The 21082-nt window shown below is 44.9% G+C and overlaps 1 protein-coding gene across 1 annotated transcript in view; it reads right to left on the bottom strand.

Moving 5' to 3' along the window:
• Positions 1-3748: 3748 nt before the first annotated feature.
• Positions 3749-21082, bottom strand: part of LOC115560230 (protocadherin-15-like) — a 225899-nt gene continuing 208565 nt past the window's right edge. The window contains 8 exon segments of the mRNA XM_030379553.1: positions 3749-5661; positions 8085-8187; positions 9105-9175; positions 9333-9365; positions 10156-10177; positions 19598-19665; positions 19667-19733; positions 20700-20708. Coding sequence (XP_030235413.1) covers positions 5038-5661; positions 8085-8187; positions 9105-9175; positions 9333-9365; positions 10156-10177; positions 19598-19665; positions 19667-19733; positions 20700-20708 — 997 coding nt within the window. The 3' untranslated portion in view covers positions 3749-5037.

The raw sequence follows: 21082 nt of genomic DNA, 5'->3' as shown, positions 1-21082 counted from the left end.
TCAGGAGAGATGAATTGGGCAGAGAACCTCAGAATGTTATTCGTTGTTGTGAGCGCTCCTGTTTCAGAGCGCTGTCGCAACGACGCAGGGACGTAAAAACGCTGAAGTTGAGGTGTTGTTAATTGCCATTTTTACTATGTCGTAAAGCCTATTATTTAAACCAATAGAATCAAAGATGCAGGCCTCTAGCTATGGCAATATAAAAATGTTGTTATTAAATGAGTACTAGCCTACTTGGCCAATAAGTATATTTTTCCAGTTGGGACTTTTTTTCTTTAAGGAAATCACCAGATAACATCGTTTTGACAGTTTACGTTAAATTGTTTGTTAGGACTAATCTGATTTGTTATGTTATTTTGTCGCTGGTGAACCTTGAATATGATTGTAATAGTTTTCACCCAAATCTATTGGATAAAAAAAATCAAATAAATGGAACATTTATTACACGGGTAGAACAAGGTATACTTCTGATCCCGAGACATCTTCAGGAAATACGTTTCCTTAAATCATTACCACTCTCCGTGAAGTTAACCTTCCATTTTTTTTTAAGTTCACTATCAATATTTGATCACCACTTGGATCGAATATTGATGTGTTCTTCTGTAGATAGTCTCCCTTTGCTGTCTTTTTTATATCAAATGATTATTCCGTAGCACTGCTGCAGCCTGTTCTAGCGTAGAAGCTATCCTCTCCTTGGCAAGTAAACAACATCTGTTAAGTTGTTTAAAGAGGAAACTGACATCTTAAGTGTTTATTTGTATGTATTTGTGCCTGGATTTAACTAAGGGCTTGGAATGAACAATTAGAATGAACAATCTGTCTCAAGATTTCCGAAAGCGATTAAATTCCGATGTCCGGGGCATACTATGCAACTGGAGACTCCTGGAGGTATACGAACAAGTCCCAATTTCCACTTTGTCAGCTGGGATTCACCAGTAATTCGGATACAGAGCTGTGTTCTCTTCTATTTTGCAGCCAGATGAGGCATGTATGTTCAAGTCACTGAAAGTATGGACAGGTCACTCAAATAGACTGCATTTATAAGGTGCTTTTTCTGCCCTGTGCCCCTCAAAGCAAATGAACATTGACCCATTCACCATTCAAGCACCTATTCATATACTGATGGCGTCGTCTACCATTAAAAGCAACAGCAAGCCTATAGGGAGCAGTTAAGGTTGGCTGTCTTGCTCAGGACCATCTTGGCAATTTGCCAGGAAGAGGTGGGATGACAACAGCAACCTTCGGGTTGCCCTACAACGTGCTCTTCTTCCTACTGCTTACTAGGAAGCATCTTTCGACATCTACTTCCACCGGTAAATCATTTTACTCTCCACAAATATGCAACGTGTGTCAGGAAAGTTGTTTCAAGAGTTTTTGTTCTAATTGTGAGACGACTTCTTGGTCTTTCCTCTTATATAGTTCCTAGTTTCATCTCAGAATAAATGATTTTTGTACACAAAATGACACACATTACCGCAAAGCACTAATTATGTAACAGCCAAATACAGTCTTACCATCTGGAATCAAAACCCCTTCTGTCTGAAATATTAAGGGAAAGATAGGAGTAGAGAGAGATGAAAAGAAAGAGTAAAAGAAAGGGCGAGAGAGAGCCCACAGAGATAAAGAGAGAGAAAAGGGAGACAGAGATGTGAGGGCGGGATTGAGAGAGTGCACAAAGAAACAGAGAGAGAGCAGAGATTCAGAGAGAAAGAGAGAGAGAGAACACAGAGAGAAAGTGCATACACTGAGAGATAGCGGGAGAGAGGGAGACAGAGAAAAATATGGATTAAACACAATCGAATTGTCTTTAATCCTAATAAGTCAAGCTTTTTCTGTCAGACAACTCAACGTCTGGGCTAAAATTATCAACCATCTGACCTCTCTGGTCAGATGGAATAAATATCCATTGGAAGAATAACCTATTGCTTTTTTATCTGCCAAAGCAAGTATTATAGTGGTCTGGAAATACAGATGAATGAGCGAAAAATGAAGAAACGCAAAGAGCAAAAATAAACAGTAAAAACCATTCCATCTGGTGATGATTCCAATGTTTTACATTTAAATATATTAAATTAGCAATGTATTATCAATGTTGCTGAAAGAATTTGTTCCTCAACGATATTTAGGCTTCATAACCTAAGGCACATTTTAAGGTTGATCCACATTTCTTTGCATCATTATGGATAAGGTTTTTGATCACTGAACGATCTGATAAAATAAATCCCATTTAAAGGGAAATCAGATTTTGGTGGATTTACAATCCTGCTTTTCAAAAAAATAGCCTCATTTCCATAGAGATATGTCCCATCTCACTGTGTAATTTGATCCACACAAAGTAATTCTTCCTTTTACTTGCAATATAATCTTGTGATAGATTGCCTCGAAGGGCACCCTTGAAAATGCAGTGTTTTATCAAATATGATTAATTCTAATTCTAATGGTAAAAATCCCCACCACCCTCCCGCTAGAAACCTGGTTTTGCCCCAAGCGTGTCCTTGTGTGTGTCTTTGTAAATACAGGATCACCTTTAAGCACAGATAATCCTTAAATAAGGATTCTTCTTAAAACTTGAACACATTTTTTAGGAACAGCTGGATATAAAAATCTCAATATCTTACATCAAGAAGATAGTACAGTATCATCATCAGTAGCATAGTATTTAAATCGTTCAATGACCTGTATGTACCTTTGATTGGAGGCTGGAGTTTCCCTTGATAGGATAAAAGCGAGATGAATCTGCATAATGAAATTCAGTAATTCACTAATACATCCCCACAATAAAACGTAATGGACAATTACCTTCCAGGTATAATTCAACAGATATCCACATTGCCTGAATGCATTGTTTTTTTGGCAGGGCGGTATGTTTATCGCCCAGTTTCCAAATGTTGTGCCTGTACCAGTTTTGTTTTCTGTGTTTTAAGGCATCCATACTTGTTCCTCATCTTTCTAACCCACATAAGCCTAGCTGGTTTGTAACCTTTCTGGTCAGTAGTGTGTTCCGGCCTAGGTAGTTTATTGCTATACTGACTGTGAAAGAAGAAACCTGTTAATATTTAGTTTACACTAAATATCTCCCGGTTAAACCTAATGTTCTGCTGGGTGATATTATTAAAAGCCTGTTTGCGTAATGCTGCATGAGTATAATGGGTCTCTGCTTTGGTGGCGGGAGGCAAGAAATTCAAAACCCAGCAGGTTTCTATTTTCCGCAGAACGTGAGCCTTTGTGCTTTGCGGTTCGTACCTTTTTCATGGCCAATTATTTTTTCTCGAGTGTGACTTTGAGCTAGCCTGGTTCTACCAGACTCTCGTACTTCACTTCATTTCATTTCATTTGTACAGAGTGTCTGGACCTAATCAATTGACAAACGTTAACTCACTTGAAGGCGGGTGTCTGTTGAAGTTTAAAATGATTGGATTTGCCCAGTGCCACTCTGGATCTGCCATAACCAATCGCTAACGTTTGGTTGTGACGTATGTCATGCGCCGAGAATCACGCGCAGGTTGTACACAAACCAAACACCTTGCGCATCTGCACGAAAATGTCCGTCAACGACAGCTACAGGTTTTGTTCGTCGAATTTAATTTATCAGGGAAAAATTGCACATTGTAAATCAACTACCGACCTACAACAACAACTCAAACTGGCGTACGACTTTATCGTCATTGTTCTCAGACACGCCCTCTGTTCGCTGATTGGTGGCCGCTGTGGCGGCACCAGAAAACCAAATTACATACAGCAGGTCCAGACCTAGTACTGAAGGGAAATTCAAATTGAGCGGAAGTACTTAGGTGGGCGGAGCCAGGCTAACTTTGAGCCTTCCTGGTGGAAATGGCTGAACTCCACCGTGGTAATCACTGGCCACTGAGTGACTTGCAAAATATGAATTAATATTTAATCATTCTCTTTAAGCCCTACACATTTCCTTTTTCATTCAAAGAAAAAATACTACAAATAGGTGTTGACTCAAGGTGTTTGTGACTATGAATTCTTTCATACTTTCTCAAAATAGTGCAACTTAAGAATGTAACACCTGTAATGGTATTATACATTAGCATATAACTTTTATTCTGAGAGTCTGATATAACATTTGGTTGTGTTTTGCACTCCAACATTGGGAATATAATGTATAAAAAAACTATTGAATAAAATCTGAATCATGTAAAGGGGTTGAAAATATTACATTCTATCATTACAAATCTCTATATAAAACAATGTGAAATTGATACCTCATCATAGTTCAATGTCGACACATATTTATGCATTGTTCATTAACGTCACATGTCCTTCGGTCTGTTCTCTCTGTGATATAAAATAGACAAAAATAGTTTTTTGGATTTTTACACATATTTTCAAAAATCATTGTCAGGTGACCAAAAAGAAAATAAATGACAATCTTCATTATCGCAAATAAAATATGTCGGTAAAATACATTTTCCATACACTAACCATAAATATAATAATTTTTATGTGTTTTTTTTAAGAGCCTTAGTAGTACAAACATTAGTTTGATAGATTCAAACAAATTCCAACTATGTTTTATAATCTGTGATTTTGAATGTCTTATATAAGAATAATAATTATAATAGTAATACCAATAATCATAATCTCTCATTGCCATAATAATAGTGAGTTCAACTCACTAGAAAGAAGAATTCAGATTTAAAAATAGTGTTTGATTACAGTTAATCAGTTAATCTGACATAAAAAAAGAAGAATTTTGTTTGAGGCACACATTGCTTTGCTGGACAATACTCTATAGTAGCCCTCTCTGTGTCAAGTATTTTTCCAACAACTCTTTTGACAACCAATACTATCAAACAAAAATAAACAGTCAAATACACGTCACCTGTCATGAACAACCATGAGGGACGATGGGCCCTGTCAAACATATATCATTTCCCCCTGCTCTAAATGAAAAAAAAACTAAATCTAAACACAACACATGTGGAAAAATGAAAAATAAATCACAATTAAGGATTACACAAAAGGAGAAGGGAAGAACAACAGATGAAAACATAATCTCTAGGAAGTCAGTCAGAGTTTGGTCATAGGTATGTGCAGGCAGTTCCAGGGCCCCATCCACAGCTCGTCCTCTTCCGATAGCGTGTGGTCGCTATGGGACTCCAGCGTCTCTCTGCTCACCTTGTGATTGTCCACGAACGTCTCCAGCTCGTCTGCGCCGCAGGCCGGCCCGATGGCCTTGGATATGCTGCCCTTCGAGCCAAAAGTCTTAAGGTTCGTGATGTTTGACCCCGGGGAACCGCAGCAGATCTGGCTGTTGAGGTTGAGGTTCACGTCCACGGAGGAGGCGCTGGAAACGCACGTGCTGACGCCGTTCCCTGTCTCGTTCTCCGCCACTTCGATGTTGTTGATGGGTATGTTTTCCTCTTGGGTCACGGCAAGCTTGTCCAGTTTTTTGAACTGTTTACCAAGTCTGCAGGGAGAGCCCATCTTCAGGTTGTTGGGGTGGGTGAGCCGCCTGGTGCGGACGATGGTGCCGTTCTGGGAGAGATAGACGTTCCCGTTGACGTTGCTATGGCTGTTGGGGATGCTGGGGATTTGGTTACGCTGGGTCTCTGTGCCGCTATCTTCTGTGGTGGAGCTGGTGTTGTGCTCTAGATGGTCCACCACTAGCTTAATCCGTTGATTCCTCCCAGGCTGGATAAAGAGACAGTAGAAACAGCATGGGTTAATGTAGAATGACTGACCTTCCTTAAACTTGCACTCACAAACCTTGAAAGTTGGGCAAAGAAATCTCATTGAAGGTATAAAGCAAAAACCATTGCACCACAGCAAACAAGATCTCACTCAGCAGAAGCAAGGTCATTATTCCTTGAAAAGAAGTTGGAAATAAAGATTATTAAGAATGAAAAAGGCACTGATAATAAAGCAGAGCAGAAAACCAACATTTGTTGTTTAGGCGGAAGGAGAGAATAAAGAGTATATTTGAAACACGCTGTAGGGGCACACGATACTTCACTCCCATGCGAGGGTTAGTGAATTTATTCACTCTTACTTTACAAATCACCGTGTCTCACTTCTAGAAGGCAGTGTTGTTCCCTTCAGAGTCAGAATCCGATGTCTGCCTTGAACCACTTGCAGATGTGGTGATGGCATCTTCGTCCACCTCTGTGATGGGGGACAGGCCTCCATACATCTCGTCAGAGGTGGCGCTGCGCATGTCTGTGCTGTACTTGGGGGCGACGTAAGGCGCGGAGGGTCCGGGCCCATCCGAATCTACGCTGGACCTCCTGGAAGACGGCGCGTCACTCAGCTCCCCGGCCGACTCCTCCTTGCTCTCGTCGCCGACCTCGGATTCGGCTTCTTCATCGGAACCTCCACCCTCGCTCTCCTCTTCGATGGTGCCTACGGACCCGCGGGTAGTGATGGAGCCGAGGCTGCCCCTTGATGACCTGGACTTTTTGCTGCTCCTTCCCTGAGAGCTTGCCTCTGTTGCCTGACTGCCACTAGAGGACTTGGCATCCTCTGAGTCGCTGGCCTTAGAGCGACTTTTGCGGGAGCTGCCTGACTGGGAGCCCTCGCTGCCGCTGCCGGCCTCTGATTCAGCGTCGCTGGCAGTTCCTGTCCCAGACTCTGTCGCACTGCTTTCTTCGTTAGACTTCTCTGACACCCCTTGACTTGCTGAAGACCTCACAGATGACCCGGTTGCGCTGGAGCCATCTCTGCTGCTGTTCTTACTTGCACTGCCACTACCAGTACCACTAGCACTAGCACTCCCACTACCACTTCGGCTTCTGCTACCACTACCGCTACCACTTCCACTACCACTTCCACTACCACTACCACTACCACTACCACTACCACTGCCACTGCCACTGCCACTACCGGCATCACTGCTCCCCGAAACTCCAGTGCTCTTGCTGGCATCTGTAGCAGTGGACTTCATCGATGAGCGAGCAGAGGATCCGGATCCTGAGGTGTCAGACTCTTCCTCGTCAGACTCTTCACCTGATTCTTTTTCTGTCCCTGAACTCTTCTCTGTACTCGAATCCTTCTCGGAAGCCGTACCTGTTCCGGACTCGGTGCCTGACTCTTTCTCCTCGCTAGAATCTTTCTCTGTTCCCGATTCCTTTGTACCAGATGTCTTTTCTGATTCCGAGTCTTTCTCTGAATCCGACTCTTTCCCGGACTTGCTCTCCTCATCCGAATCGCCAGACTCCTCAGGCTCTTCTTCGGAATCGACAGTGCTCTCATTGGCATCATCTCGATCCAGATCCACCTTCAGGTAGTCCTTGTCCTCGCTGCCTCTCTCTGACGACTCATCGTCTGAGCCCTTCTCCTTCGCACTGCCGCTGCCGCTGGCCTCTGGCTCACTCTCCGTCACGCTGATGGACACCTTGGACTTCCTCTCGTCCTCGCTGGCCGCCTGCGAACCCTCCTCATCCAGCTCACTGCCCGACTTCGGTCGAGGTTGCAACCTATTGCCCAGGGTGATTTTCCTAAACACCTTGCCCAGGCGGCTTCGGGAATCCGACTTGGTGTCGATTTGTCCCAAGGCCGCCGGCCCGCCGCCAGCCAGGCTCTCCTGGCTATCGATGCGACGCGCTGACATCAGCTTGGCATAATCCTTGTCCTTCTTCCCCGCGCCAAACATCTTCAACATTTTGGCCTTCTTCCACGGTGATCGGGCAGGTGATCCGGCAGCAGATGTCTTCGCTCCTCCCTTGCTGGCTGCCAGTAGTTTGGTGAGTTTCATGATAGACTTCAGCTTCTTGGCAGCCTTGGAAGGCTCAACGTCCTGAGATGGCCCGGCCTGCTCGATCCCACCCTCGGGAGGCAAGTCACTAAATCCAACCCGCCTAGGTGGACCTCTACCAGGCATCCCGCCACGACCCCGGCCTCGGCCCTGTGACAGCCACATTCAGTTGATAAACCGGGTTAATCCACCAGTTAACAATATCAAAACTGCAAGTGTGTGTGGGTGAGTGTGTGTGTGTGTTTGTATGGGGGGCATTACGATTGCATATATTAGGTGTCAATGACATAATGTTTTGCTCTCTGATTTTGCATACTTTTTTTAAAAGTTGTGGGGGAAAAAAACAGCAATAGAAATGATGTACCTCGGAGTAGTAGTAGCCGTCATCCTCCATAATGACCTGTCCGTACTCATCATAAGTCGGAGGTATCAACTTCCTGCGACTGCCATACTGTGGCATGTCGTACCTGGGGAGCAAAAACACACCATTCAAAGTTAAATTGATGATACCAGCTGATTTACTCCTAAAAATACATCACATTTTGCTACAGGCGATATTGGATTTGATGAACCTTCATGCGGTTATCAAGATGTAATTGGTGGATATGATGTGCATATTTATATCACACAATGTTCTAAAAATACCAGCAGGTTTTAAACAGTTGTATGATTTTTTCCGCAGGAAGACTTTACCCTGAAAGGGTAAAGATTTAGAAATTGACAAAATGGGATAATGACAGGAATTTAGCACATTCATGTAGGAATGAATGCACCCTTTGGAAATATACATCTTATAAAATGTGAATTGCACCATTTCTTTTCGACAATCAACTATCTTATATCTGTTTTGGGATCAGACTGACCTTTTCTATAACGTGTTATAGAAAATAACAAATATAGATATAAATATTCCCTATCACAGTGCCGTGGCACTTCATGAACAGCAAACTTTTCATCAGGAGCTACAGCTTTGTGTTCCAGCTTTGTTTTGTCTCTCCATCTCTCCATCGTACCCAATGGGCAATGTACCACATCGCGCAGAAAATAAGACCTTCTAACCCACCATTGCCTAGCCCTGGGCAGAGTTATTGATCTCATTGGATGAAAGAGAAGAGGGTTAACACTTCAGGGGCCCAGCACTGCTCTGGGTTAAAGAAGGACAAGGTATAGAAGTACTACAGTGTGCCCATTGACTCACTCTAAAAGTCCCTGAAAGGCTCCTGGTGTCCGGCAGGAAGGTTATTTCTTTAGCCAGAGAGCAGATGAATGATGAACGCCTCTTAATGATCACATTAAAGAAAGCAATAAAGATGAATCCTTTGTAGACAGAAGGAGAGATGTGGAAGGAAGTGGAATAATGGAAGCACTGGGCTGGAGAACTCACCCCTGGTCGTAATTATAATAGTCCTGTGCGTAGTCCTGGCCTTGGTCGATGCCAGACTCCATAGAAAGATCCTTAATTTGGGGGGAAGAGCGAGAGAGAGAGAATTAAACATGATCATAAGTCATTAGCGAAGCATTAGGTAGCAGCCAGCGCCGTACTTGGAGAGAAAAGATGCAGTATAGGAAAGAAGAATAGAAGGAGAGAATTAGGAGAAAAAACAGGTTCTACCTCAGGTCTGAGCAGAGAAGGCCTCAAGAGCTGCTGTTGCTTCCCGGGGTTAGTAAAAGACAGAGGAGGAAGTTTGATAGACGGGAGGAGGAAGGGAAAAGCCAGGAGACACAAATACAGAATAGACAGTTCACAGTTACTATAAAAGCTTTCGAGAGAAGAAGAAGAAGAAGAAGAAGAAGAAGAAGAAGAAGAAGAAGAAGAAGAAGAAGAAGAAGAAGAAGAATGATGTTACGTTTCAACACTTTGGATCTGATATGAGAGGAACGGATGAGATGAGATGTTAATGGATTCAAAGCAATTCTAAACATGGCAGGAAAAGATAGGGGGTGGAGGAGAAGCAAGCATCCTTTGAAACGAAGAAATTAGCAACTCAAAAATTCTTGCGGTAGGGTTTGCGAGCGGAAGTCTTCACACAGGCCGGCTTTTAAGAGTTGCTATCAAACCATTTATCTGTGTCAAGTGAGTCTGTGAAGGCCTTTATTCCCTTTGCATGCGTGGAAAGGAAGACACTGGGAAAAAATGCCTATCTGTCAGATAGACCGTTTTTTGCCTTTCTAAGAGCACTTGGAATGGAATACCAACCGCTTTCAAATCAAATTGAAACCGTGGTGTCAGAAGTACTTTGGCGGAGATTGCATCTTAATCTTATTCACCGTTTCATCAAGTTGGTGATGGATCAAAGAAAAAGAATGGGCTTCTTAGGACTCTACCGGATGCATTCAGAGTGTCAACAAAAAGTATTGGCACACAACAATAATAATAAGAAAGGGGATGCAATTATAATAACGTTAAAAAAAAGACCGGAACGGTGTAAGCCTACCTGGCGCCCGCGACCCCGTCTCCTGTGTGCCGGAAGAAAAGAGAAATTTAGGAAACAAACAGTGAGTATGGATTGATGGAGCAAACAGTTCTACTGCTTTCTGACAATTGATGGGTAAAAACAACAGCGGTTAAAATAGTGCTGACGATGGAATATATTTTCCGGCATACTTACTGGGCATTTTTTGTATTGTATCTGTATTTATTTTATTCATTCGAAAAACCAAAGCAAAGGAGAAAACATTGGGCCGTATTCTTATCAGTGGATTTAGGGCTCATTCCTTTTTATCCATATCTAGGCGACCCATCTCAAGGTTGTATGCAAATAAAAAAGTGGTTCGAAATGGCCTTTGATATGTGCACCTACTGCACATTTAGCACATTCCTTGAGGCAAAGAGAAGTATTGGTCCTGACAAATAACGGGAATACATGAATAAATGAATGAACCGATCGACCAACAACCAGCATGACCGCTTCGACAGATCAACCGACCAACCAACCAACCAACCAACCAACCAACCGGAGAAGCGAAACGATGAACGGAATGAAAATGAAAAACCGAGACACTTTTTCTCATTAGCAGTCAACCAGCAACACGATGCCAGTGTGCAGTCCAGACAGAAGGCCTGGATAAATATATATATAATTATAGACATGACCAAGCAATGATGTGAGCTTCTGCTACACTACAGTCATCACTTATTATAGGGTGTGGTGGTGACCACTTCGGTATGACCCTAGCAACCCCCCTCCCCCCCCCCCCCCCCCGCCCCCCCTGCTCCCCCTGAGGCTATGTGCGTTGGGTGAAGCAGGGTTTGATGGATGACCTTCTGCTTGCTGGAGCCTGGCTGCTTGTGGGAAACAGCAAGACGAATGGCCCAGTGGACAGGTTTAGCAGACAGGCCTTTTAACCGGAGGGGAGTTGGTCGGGCAAAGGTGGTGGTGGAGGTGGAGGTGGAGGAGCGGTGTTGGGTTGGGGTGCTTTGGGGGACAGAGTTGGAGAGAAAATGGACTCTAGACCTATGAGAGCGAGTCATGTGTCGCGTTGTAAGGTTGGTCCTATGTTTCCATGATTGGAAATCGTAACTACTAAACAACAACAACAAAACAACATTGACAGGAACGTTGATATCGACTTGTTTTCCAGGTACCAGTTCACAACCCTTCTCGAATGCATTTTTGAAAAGGGCCGAGAAAAGTAATTTGAACAGGGTTATAAAACCAATGATAGAATCACATAAGATAAATAAAGAAAAAAATGGGTACTTCTTCCATTAATAGGTAAACTTCTGTCGGGGTCGTGAATGAACACGTCCGCGAGACACCTGGAGTCGTAACCCACGAGTTGTGGGCTACGACTCCTAACAATGTTCTGCACACTGGGAACAATGAATACTGGCTACCCTTTGGATCCACCCCATCAGGGGAAATACAATGGGAACACAAACACGGCTCTGAATTGCTCTGGAGGGAGTGGGTGATAGGGGGAGAGATGAGAGATAGAGAGATAGAGAGGGAGGGACATAGAGAAAAATAGGTCCAGAGAGGGAGAGAGGGACAGAGAGAGAGAGAGAGAGAGAGAGAGAGAGGGGAGAAAAAGAGAGAGAGAGAGAGAGAGAGCGAGAGAGAGCGAGAGAGCGAGGGGGGAGAGAGAGAGGGACAGAGAAAGAGAGGAGAGAGAGAGGGACAGAGAGAGAGAGAGAGAGAGAGAGAGAGAGGGACAGAGAGAGAGAGAGAGAGGGAGAAAAAGAGAGAGAGAGAGAGAGAGAGAGAGAGAGAGAGAGAGAGAGAGAGAGAGAGAGAGAGAGAGAGAGAGAGAGAGAGAGAGAGAGAGAGAGAGAGAGAGAGAGGGGAGAGAGAGAGGGACAGGAGAGAGAGGGGAGAGAGAGGGACAGGAGAGAGAGAGGTAAGGGAGCGAGAGAGGGACAGAGAGAGAGAGAGAGAGAGAGAGAGAGAGAGAGAGAGAGAGAGAGACAGGAGTGAGAGAGGGACAGAGAGAGAGAGGGAGAGGGGAGGCAGCGGCTGAAATAATTAAGCAAAGGGTCTCAAAGCGTGGAAACAACGACAACACATCGAGAGTGCATGACGGAAATAGAAAGAATGACAAGAGAGAAAAGAGCAGAGGTGGTGGGAAACAAAGGCGTGAACAAACACAATGGGAACGAAGGTGAAGGAGAGACGGGCGAGAGAAAAGCCGATTGGAATCTGGAGTCTTAAGGGGCTGATCCAATCATCAGATAATTGGGTGGGAGGAGGAGGAGGCGCCCGACGGACAAGGCTTACAAGAAAGAAAAAAAAGATGTGAAAAAAACAAACAAATAACTGAAAAAGACAAGAGACAGGCGACCGGGGTACAGTAGAGAATTGAACAAGGGGACGAGGAGGAGGAGGAGTGAACGGGGAGGAGGAGGAGGAGGAGGGCAATGGTGGCTGACAGTCCCACCGGCGGCAGGCTTTTGTGTGTGAGGATTGATTGGTGGTCTAATTAGCGGGCTACGGCGTACAAGCCAGCCCCGCATGGAGGACTCCATCAGGCTGAGTGGATCTGTGGAGGCATGTCAAGAGACATGCGCCCCCCGGGGGTCAGCTCCCTTTCTTCCGGGCTAACTCGGCATGCTGGGAAATGCCAAGCGCTGTTGTACCCTTTCTCTGGTCTATTCCACTACACACGGTGCTTTCCCTTTTGTTTTCTTGTTCGGTAAACATCTATTACCGATTTACCAGCGAAAAATACAAGCCTCTCTCTCTCACAGTATTTAGTGTTCGGTTCCAAAACCTGGTTGAGCAGAATAAATATGGATAAATAAGAATACAAAAATTGGATCAGTGCTTCATTATCTGCGATAAGAGACAACGTTAATGGAGTCGACCTGATTTTAAACATATTTGGGATTTGAGAAAAAAAATGAAGGCTCTGAAGTTCCCTTTGAGCCTCCATTAATCTTTATTTTTGATTCGTGGTTCATAGATTTTGATAAAAAATATTATTCTTCATCTTATGATATTGACTCCGCCAATTTGAGCTCATCCCAAAGCAACAGTGCCTGAATATTTTATGCCGGTGTCTCTTTTCATGTATTACTCCATTTAATTGCAATATTTAACTGTATTTAGTTATGGAATACATTTCATATCATATTAGTATTATCCTTGTGGTTGACCTATCCTTGTGGTAAAGACTATTCTACTGTATGTATAAACCACTTAGTCTGTCAATTAATTAAAACAACAGTGAAAATCCGGATTAATTTTATTATCCTTTAATTATCCGTAATAAATTGACCTTTACCAAGAGGAAGACGTAGATTTAATTCGGGTTTACGGCGTCAAAAGTCTTTGGTTTCTTAGGTTTTCCTGTTACCAGGGAACCCTATATAGCAACGCGGACAATTTATTATGTATGCCTCATTTCCAAATGTCACTCAAGCTCACTAAAGTCATAACAACGTCCATACTTAGCATCTGGCTAATACAATTCTAATACCTGGTGCAAAGAAACAGCATTAATAGTATATTGGCTACGTTAAAAAAAATGGCGCTTCAATGTGGTGTGGAGATACAAAATAAACAGTAATAGTAAAGAATACAGTTAAGAAGAAAAAAAACAGAGAAGGTGCGTGAATCAGAGCAGAGTGGACTGGGAGAACGGCTGCTCGAGTTCTGTGAGTTCCACATGTGAACTGTTCCACAGTAATTGGCTCGTGGGCTGGGGAGCGGCAGCCGTTTTGACTAGGCTCTTCGTGGTTTCTGCTGACGAGTTCGCACAGCTTTCCACGCCTGATTTAGAAACCAAGGAATCGGGCGTGCTCTGTTCACCGCCGTCGTCACCACCTCCAGAAGAGATGGTCGGAGCGGGGGTACCGACAACGACACCACCTCCACCATCGCCGGCGGCCACGTCTTCCACCGTTGGGGCGCTCTTGTTGAATTTGGGCACCTTGCAGGTCTTGTCCACCTGGCTGTACAGGTTGGCCACGGAGCGTTCGATTTCGGCCAGGTTCTGGATGTTCCGGAGGATTCCCTTCAGCTCCCGTTTCCTCTCTCCTCCGGCCTGCAGGTGAGGAGGAGGCGGAGCCAGAACGCGGGCCGACACTGGTTTCAGGGAAGACACGGGGGGCAGGAAGCTGGGGACGAACTGCACCGTCGGCCGCGGAGCCTCGCCGATAGCAGGCGAGGGAGGAGGAGGAGGAGGAGGAGGTGGGGGAGGATGAGGTGGGGGAAGGGGCGGAGGTGGAGGAGGAACGCGGCTAGGGACGGGAGGTGGGGCCGAAGGCAGGGGGCAATGGGGGTCCTGGAGTCTCGGTGCCTGGTAGCTGGAGGGCGGGGGGGGAGGAGGGGTCGTGGGGCGAGAGGGCGAGCGAGGAGGGAGGGGTAAGAGGAAGAGGTAGAGGAGGAGGAGGAGGAGGAGGAGAGGGAGGGGGAGGGGGAGGAAGAGGGGGAGGAGGGGGAGGAGGAGTGGGAGGAGGAGTGTGCGGCGGCGCTGGCGCCTGCGAGGAAGGTGGAGGAGGAGGAGGGGCGGGCTTCTCTGGGGGGGTCGGGAATTATCTCCACGGTGATCTGGCAGGGTTCGTCCGGCATGAAGCCGCCGATGGAGCCCATGCTGGAACTGAATCTCTTGCGGAGGGGCATCGTCGGCCCCTCCGGCGCCTCCTCCTCCCCCTGGGTGATGATGATCCTGGGGGTCCCTTCGTGGCCCGACACGGGCGTGTAGGGCCGGTCCAAGATGGAGAACAGGGCCTCGGGGCTGATCTCCAGCGTGTCCCCGTCGCCGTCTCGCTCGCTGAATCGGACGTCGGCTGAGCGTGTCTCCTGGCGGTAGTCCCAGCCCGTCTCCAGGGCGCAGGAGGAACCCCGCTTCTGGTAGTCCCAGCCCGTCTCCAGGGCGGAGGAGGCCCGCTTCTGGTAGTCCCAGCCTGTTTCAAGGGCAGAGGAGGCCCGCTTCTGGTAGTCCCAGCCCTGCTCCTGGTAGGAGGTGGCCCGCGGCAGCCCGAAGTGCGGCGCCTGCTCGCGCCCCGACCACGTGTGCCCCGCGGGCTCGCCCGGCAAGTCCTCCAGCAGGTCCAGGCTGTCCAGGCTGTGCTGGCGCCCCCTGGTGGCCGCCGCCGCTCTGCGCAGCTGCAGCTCCCACCCCACGGGGTCCATCAGGGCCTGCCTCCGCGGCGTCTCGTAGTTATGCAGCACTCCGTGGGCGCGGGGGGGCTGGGTCCACGTGGCGGACCCCGCGACGGGCGCTCCCGGCGGGGAGCCACCGGCGGGGGAGAAGCGTCTCTGGGCGTAGGCGACGGTGCCGCCCAGACGGAGGCCGTTGTTGTTGTTGTTGACGTGGCTGTCTTCGGTGTACAGGGGGTTATGCGTGGTGAGCGGGTTGCGGTCGGACAGGAAGGTCACGTTGCTCTCTGACTTGGGCAGGTTTCCGGGCAGTGCTCCGTTGGCGTGGGCTGTGAGGGCGCGACAGGCGAAGGAGCTAAGAATCCTCTGGCGGTCGGCCTCCTCAATGACAGACTTTTTAGCCCTGAGCCCAACAGAAGAGGCGGGATGGGAGAAGGAAGGAACAGACTTGAAACATGCAAAAAGAAGAGTTAAAACTAAAGAATAGTCAACAGTTAGGAACAAAGTAAGGTCAAAAGGGATGAACGGGAAAAGGAAAAGGAACAGTAAAAGGTGTAATAAAAGTAAATTGACGTTAAGGAGTGGATACATTAGTATACAGGGAAGAGTGAGGGAAAAGCGACTAGGCAATTGTATTCCAGCATCGACCAGTCGCAAGGAATTGGTTCTAATGGTTGCAGTATGGGGCCTTGCTCTAACTTGAGTGCTGTACCATCTCTGAACCTGTATGCTATGAGGCTACATTCATCCTGAGCCAATTCTCATCCTAGATCGGATTTTGTAATCCGTCTGGTCACATTCATTATTTTATGTTACCCGCAAACGACAGGAAAAACCATAGGAAAACTTAAAGTCCCTATTCATTTTTTTGGTCTACCTGAAACCAGATCTGTATCAGAAAATCTAATTCAGGCCTTTTACTCTGTACGGGCACGGTAGCGTTGCATTTTAGCTTACATTTACTATTCCAGCAATTTTGCCATTGTAAAGAATATGATTCACTATTTTAAGTCAGAAGAGGCAAATAAAATCCAATTAGCCATCTCCTAGAAGTATAACATTTCAGGTCCATGGCGGTGCCATCAAATTAATTTGCTTCAAAGAGACAACATCCACCCATTATGCACAAGTCTAATCATAGATTAGACACTATCAGCAGAGCCAAATCTAATAGAAAACAATCTGGCTCGACTTAAAGTGAATGAAGGCTAGGGGAATACTTACTAAGGCTATTAGCTAAAAGTGTAGCACTATACTTTACCATCGGTTCCACTGCATTGCCACTATTTTACGAACCCAACAATTAAATTAAACAACAACAACACACTAGACACGCTTGTGCATTCCAAAGATTGAATCTCCGAAAAAACACATTGACATGAACTGTCTCTAACTCAATCGCAGCTAAACGTATCAGCAGGATGGGAGAAGCGGGGACGATATCTTATATTAAATTTCTGCTCATAACATAATGTATTTATATTGTATTTTAATGAGGACCTAAAACATTGCATGGAGTACTTACTGCACTCTGAATCCCAATAGGTGCAAGTGAATGGAAATGTGGCCGAGAGAGAGAGAGAGAGAGAGAGAGAGAGAGAGAGAGAGAGAGAGAGAGAGAGAGAGAGAGAGAGAGAGAGAGAGAGAGAGAGAGAGAGAGAGAGAGGGAGAGAGAGAGAGAAAAACAGACATGGTAAAAAGACAGGGATGCATAATATGCAATGCTGCATATCATTGTGTGCTTCAGTCCTGCATACCATTGGTTCCTGCCCTGCCATGGGGGGACTGATGTGAAAGATCACAGGAGTTTAAAAAACTTAGAAACACCACAGCTGTCACAACCACGACTTGATACTGAACTCACTGAATTTTCTCCTGATCTTGATAAGGTTACTTCAAAACACAAAATGACGCCAAGTCTGAAAGACTCCACTCAAGCTACTAGCTCTTCTGACTCACAGAAGACCCCCGCCCCAAAAGAAATGCAATGATTTTTTTTCTTAGCATTGGTTGACAGCTGCTCTGAACAATAAAGGACATTCTGTGCTTATCTTTGGCTTATCATTAAAATGTAATTACCTCTTATCTAAGCAGGAAACCAGGAAGGAGAAGAAGTTGCAAGTACTTCCTTTTAAAGGAATTGGATAAAAATGACTAAGCACCCTATTTACCACGGTTTAAATTCTATCAGTGTCATCCCCAAGCCATAGCGTTCCTCTGCACACTGGCTGTGTTTAACATGAAAGCCCAAATTGAATTGTGGCATAGACAAATAATCCGGGAAGCACAGGAAGTGACGATGAGGCGTTCAATAAAATTAACATGAGGGGGAAGATTTTAAAACAAAATAAACTGAACAGAACCAAACATGAGGGAAAATCAAAGCACTCTCTTTCAATCAGCTGTAACCTTGAAAGAAGAACGCCTGACTTTTTTTGGTGTGATGCTATGAGCAATGCAATTTAAAAAACGAAAAAGAAAACATCACACCAAATCACATAAGGGACAGGATAGTGTAGTAGTGGCTATGATAATTCACTCTTGACTCCAAATGTACCGGGTTCAATCCCCAATGTTCACTACCAACCTGTAGGCATCCTCGGGCAAGATGCTTAACTCTATCTGCTCCATGATTGCATGATTCTGAATTTCCTGTTAGTTGCTTTAGAAAACAATGTCTATCCAATAAATGCTATCGTCATACAACAGTAAATGGATATTGACGCATTATATAGGCTATTAATGCCCGCTTGATCAATATCTGTTAATTGCCTTGATCAAGCAGCTGATAAATGTTAGGCTCCACTACGGATCACATTGATGAAGAGAAACCCACAGCGGTTTGTCATTCGCTAATCTCCGAATTATAGATAAGAAAAAAGATCCTTAAATATCTGGAATAATCATGCAAACGCATAATATTTCCATACCTCCAATAATCATGCATGACGATCAATAATAATACACAATAATCCATAACGATCCATAATTATCCATATTAATCCAGAACAAATCTTAAAACCCATCATGATCTTATTAACTGCAAATTATAAAAATGATAACATCGTAATTCATTAAAAACCTCATTATTCATTACGGATACAAATAATTTATAATAACCCATAAATAACCCCAACTATCAAAACCAAAACCAAAAACATAAAGCCTCTTAAATATGAGTCTCTGGTCCACCATAACCATGTTAACACTGATCCTCAATGGTGGGGAGAAGTTCCGTTCCACTAAAAGATGTTAGATCCTCCATTGTGAGAAAAGGTTCCGCTCCACTATCACATGTTAATACTGATCCTTCTTAGTGAGGAGAGGTTCTGGTCGACCATATAAACACTGATCCTCCATAGTGGGGAGAAGTTGTAGTGATCAATAACATGTTAATACTGATCCTCCCTAGTGAGGAGAGGTTCTGGTCCACTGTAACATGTTAATACTGATCCTCCATAGTGAGGAGAGGTTCTGGTCCTCTATAACATGTTAACACTGATCCTCATTAGTGAGGAGAAAGTCTGGTACACTATAACATGTTAATACTGATCCTCATTAGTGAGGAGAAGGTCTGGTCCACTATAACATGTTAATACTGATCCTTCATAGTGAGAAGAGGTTCTGGTCCACTATAACATGTTAATACTGATCCTCCATAGTGAGGAGAGGTTCTGGTCCACTATAACATGTTAATACTGATCCTCCATAGTGAGGTGAGGTTCTGGTCCACTATAACATGTTAATACTGATCCTCATTAGTGAGGAGAAAGTCTGGTACACTATAACATGTTAATACTTATCCTCATTAGTGAGGAGAAGGTCTGGTCCACTATAACATGTTAATACTGATCCTCCATAGTGAGGAGAGGTTCTGGTCCACTATGACATGTTAATACTGATCCTCCATAGTGAGGAGAGGTTCTGGTCCACTATAACATGTTAATACTGATTCTCCATAGTGAGGTGAGGTTCTTGTCCACTATAACATGTTAATACTGATCCTCCATAGTGAGGTTCTGGTCCACTATGACATGTTAATACTGATCCTCCATAGTGAGGTGAGGTTTCTGGTCTACTATAACATGTTAATACTGATCCTCCATAGTGAGGAGAGGTTCTGGTCCACTATGACATGTTAATACTGTTCCTCCATAGTGAGGAGAGGTTCTGGTCCACTATGACATGTTAATACTGATCCTCCATAGTGAGGAGAGGTTCTGGTCCACTATGACATGTTAATACTGTTCCTCCATAGTGAGGAGAGGTTCTGGTCCACTATGACATGTTAATACTGATCCTCCATAGTGAGGAGAGGTTGTGGTCAACTCACATGCTGCTATCGCCCAGCTCCTCGTACTGGTTGGTGGTTCTTGGGGGGGCAGCGGAGGGCGGCGGGGGGGGCGCTTTTGCCCCCGGGAGGGAGGGCCTGCTGGATCCTGGCGGTCTTGGCACACTCTGCCTGGCGGCTGGAGGGGGGAGGGGGGGGATAAACACAATGGTTTTGGACAGCATCTATGGGCTTATGTATAAATAAATCCATCTATTCATGCATCTTCTACACAGCCATGTATCTTTCTATCCAACCGTCTACGCTTTGAGACATTTGTGGAGGAGTTGAGATGAAACATTGGTTTTGGATAGAATCTATCTGCACATCCATCATCTATACAGCTATCTATCCGTCTCCTCTGCCTGCCATTTGTGGAGGAGATGAGATGCAACTTTAGTTAGCCTGTCAATCTATCTGTCCAGGGGCGTAGCCAGGACATTATTACTGTAGTGGCCAGCTTGGGCCAGTCTTGTATTTGGGGTGGCACTTGATTGTCATGGGGGGGGGGGGGGGGGGGTCAAAATATAACACTTTCAATAAGAATAGTAAGTCAAAGTCAGATCAAACTAATAGTGGATATATTTCAGCTTTCTTTATACCGTTTCCGTTCAGGATTTTTGTATTTTATTTTTTCAGACTGGTGGGGGGGGGGGCAACCTCTGACCAGGGATGGCCATGGCCCCCCCTACCTATCTATCATCCAACTATCTATACGTCTATATGCATCAATCCATTCATCGAAAACATATCACACATCCAGCCTTCCATCACTCCATCTTTCAAACTGTCATAATATGGTACCATTCAGCCAATTCATTCTCTTAGGAATGATCAGAACATCTCGTGATCTTTGAATGTTGCTGACTGACTATTGCTTTCGTTTGATCGATCAGCTGCAATTTCAGGCGGGAGCCGGAAGAATGCCGCAAGGTGCCATTATACTCAAGACATTCAAGTCATTTTCACAAAGAATCATGGCCCTTTTAGGGCAATCTTGCCCCCATTAAAATGACTGATGAACAACGCGGAGGGCTTGTTGTTGGGAGCCTTCATAGCAGTGGAGGTGTGATTACTCCTGACAAATAAATAAAATGATACTTACTCTTTGAATCTTGTGAAGAAGTTCGCAGGCAGCACATGAGAGAGAAATAAGGGGGAGATTGAGAGTGAGAGAGAGAGACAGAAAAAGAGGGGGGGAGAGAGAGAGAGAGAGGCGGGATAAGACAAATTGGGACACAAGAATGAAGGAAAACACGTTAGACAAACATACTATGATCAGATTTACAATGAAAATACTAAACTTTTGTACCGAGGGAATATTATATTGTTGGTGTGCCATGTAGAAAACACACCCACACTGTGACACACTTTAAACAAAGTGTATTATTCTCATGGCACCTTTCTACCTTTCCAAATCCAGTTTTTCGCTGATACTATGCGGTATCAAAGAGCTCTCTCGATGTATTCGTAGTGTAATAGATATAG

Source organism: Gadus morhua, chromosome 15 (assembly GCF_902167405.1).
Source record: "Gadus morhua chromosome 15, gadMor3.0, whole genome shotgun sequence".
NCBI classification, from domain to species: Eukaryota; Metazoa; Chordata; class Actinopteri; order Gadiformes; family Gadidae; genus Gadus; species Gadus morhua.
This window is presented reverse-complemented; position numbering and strand designations above follow the sequence as displayed.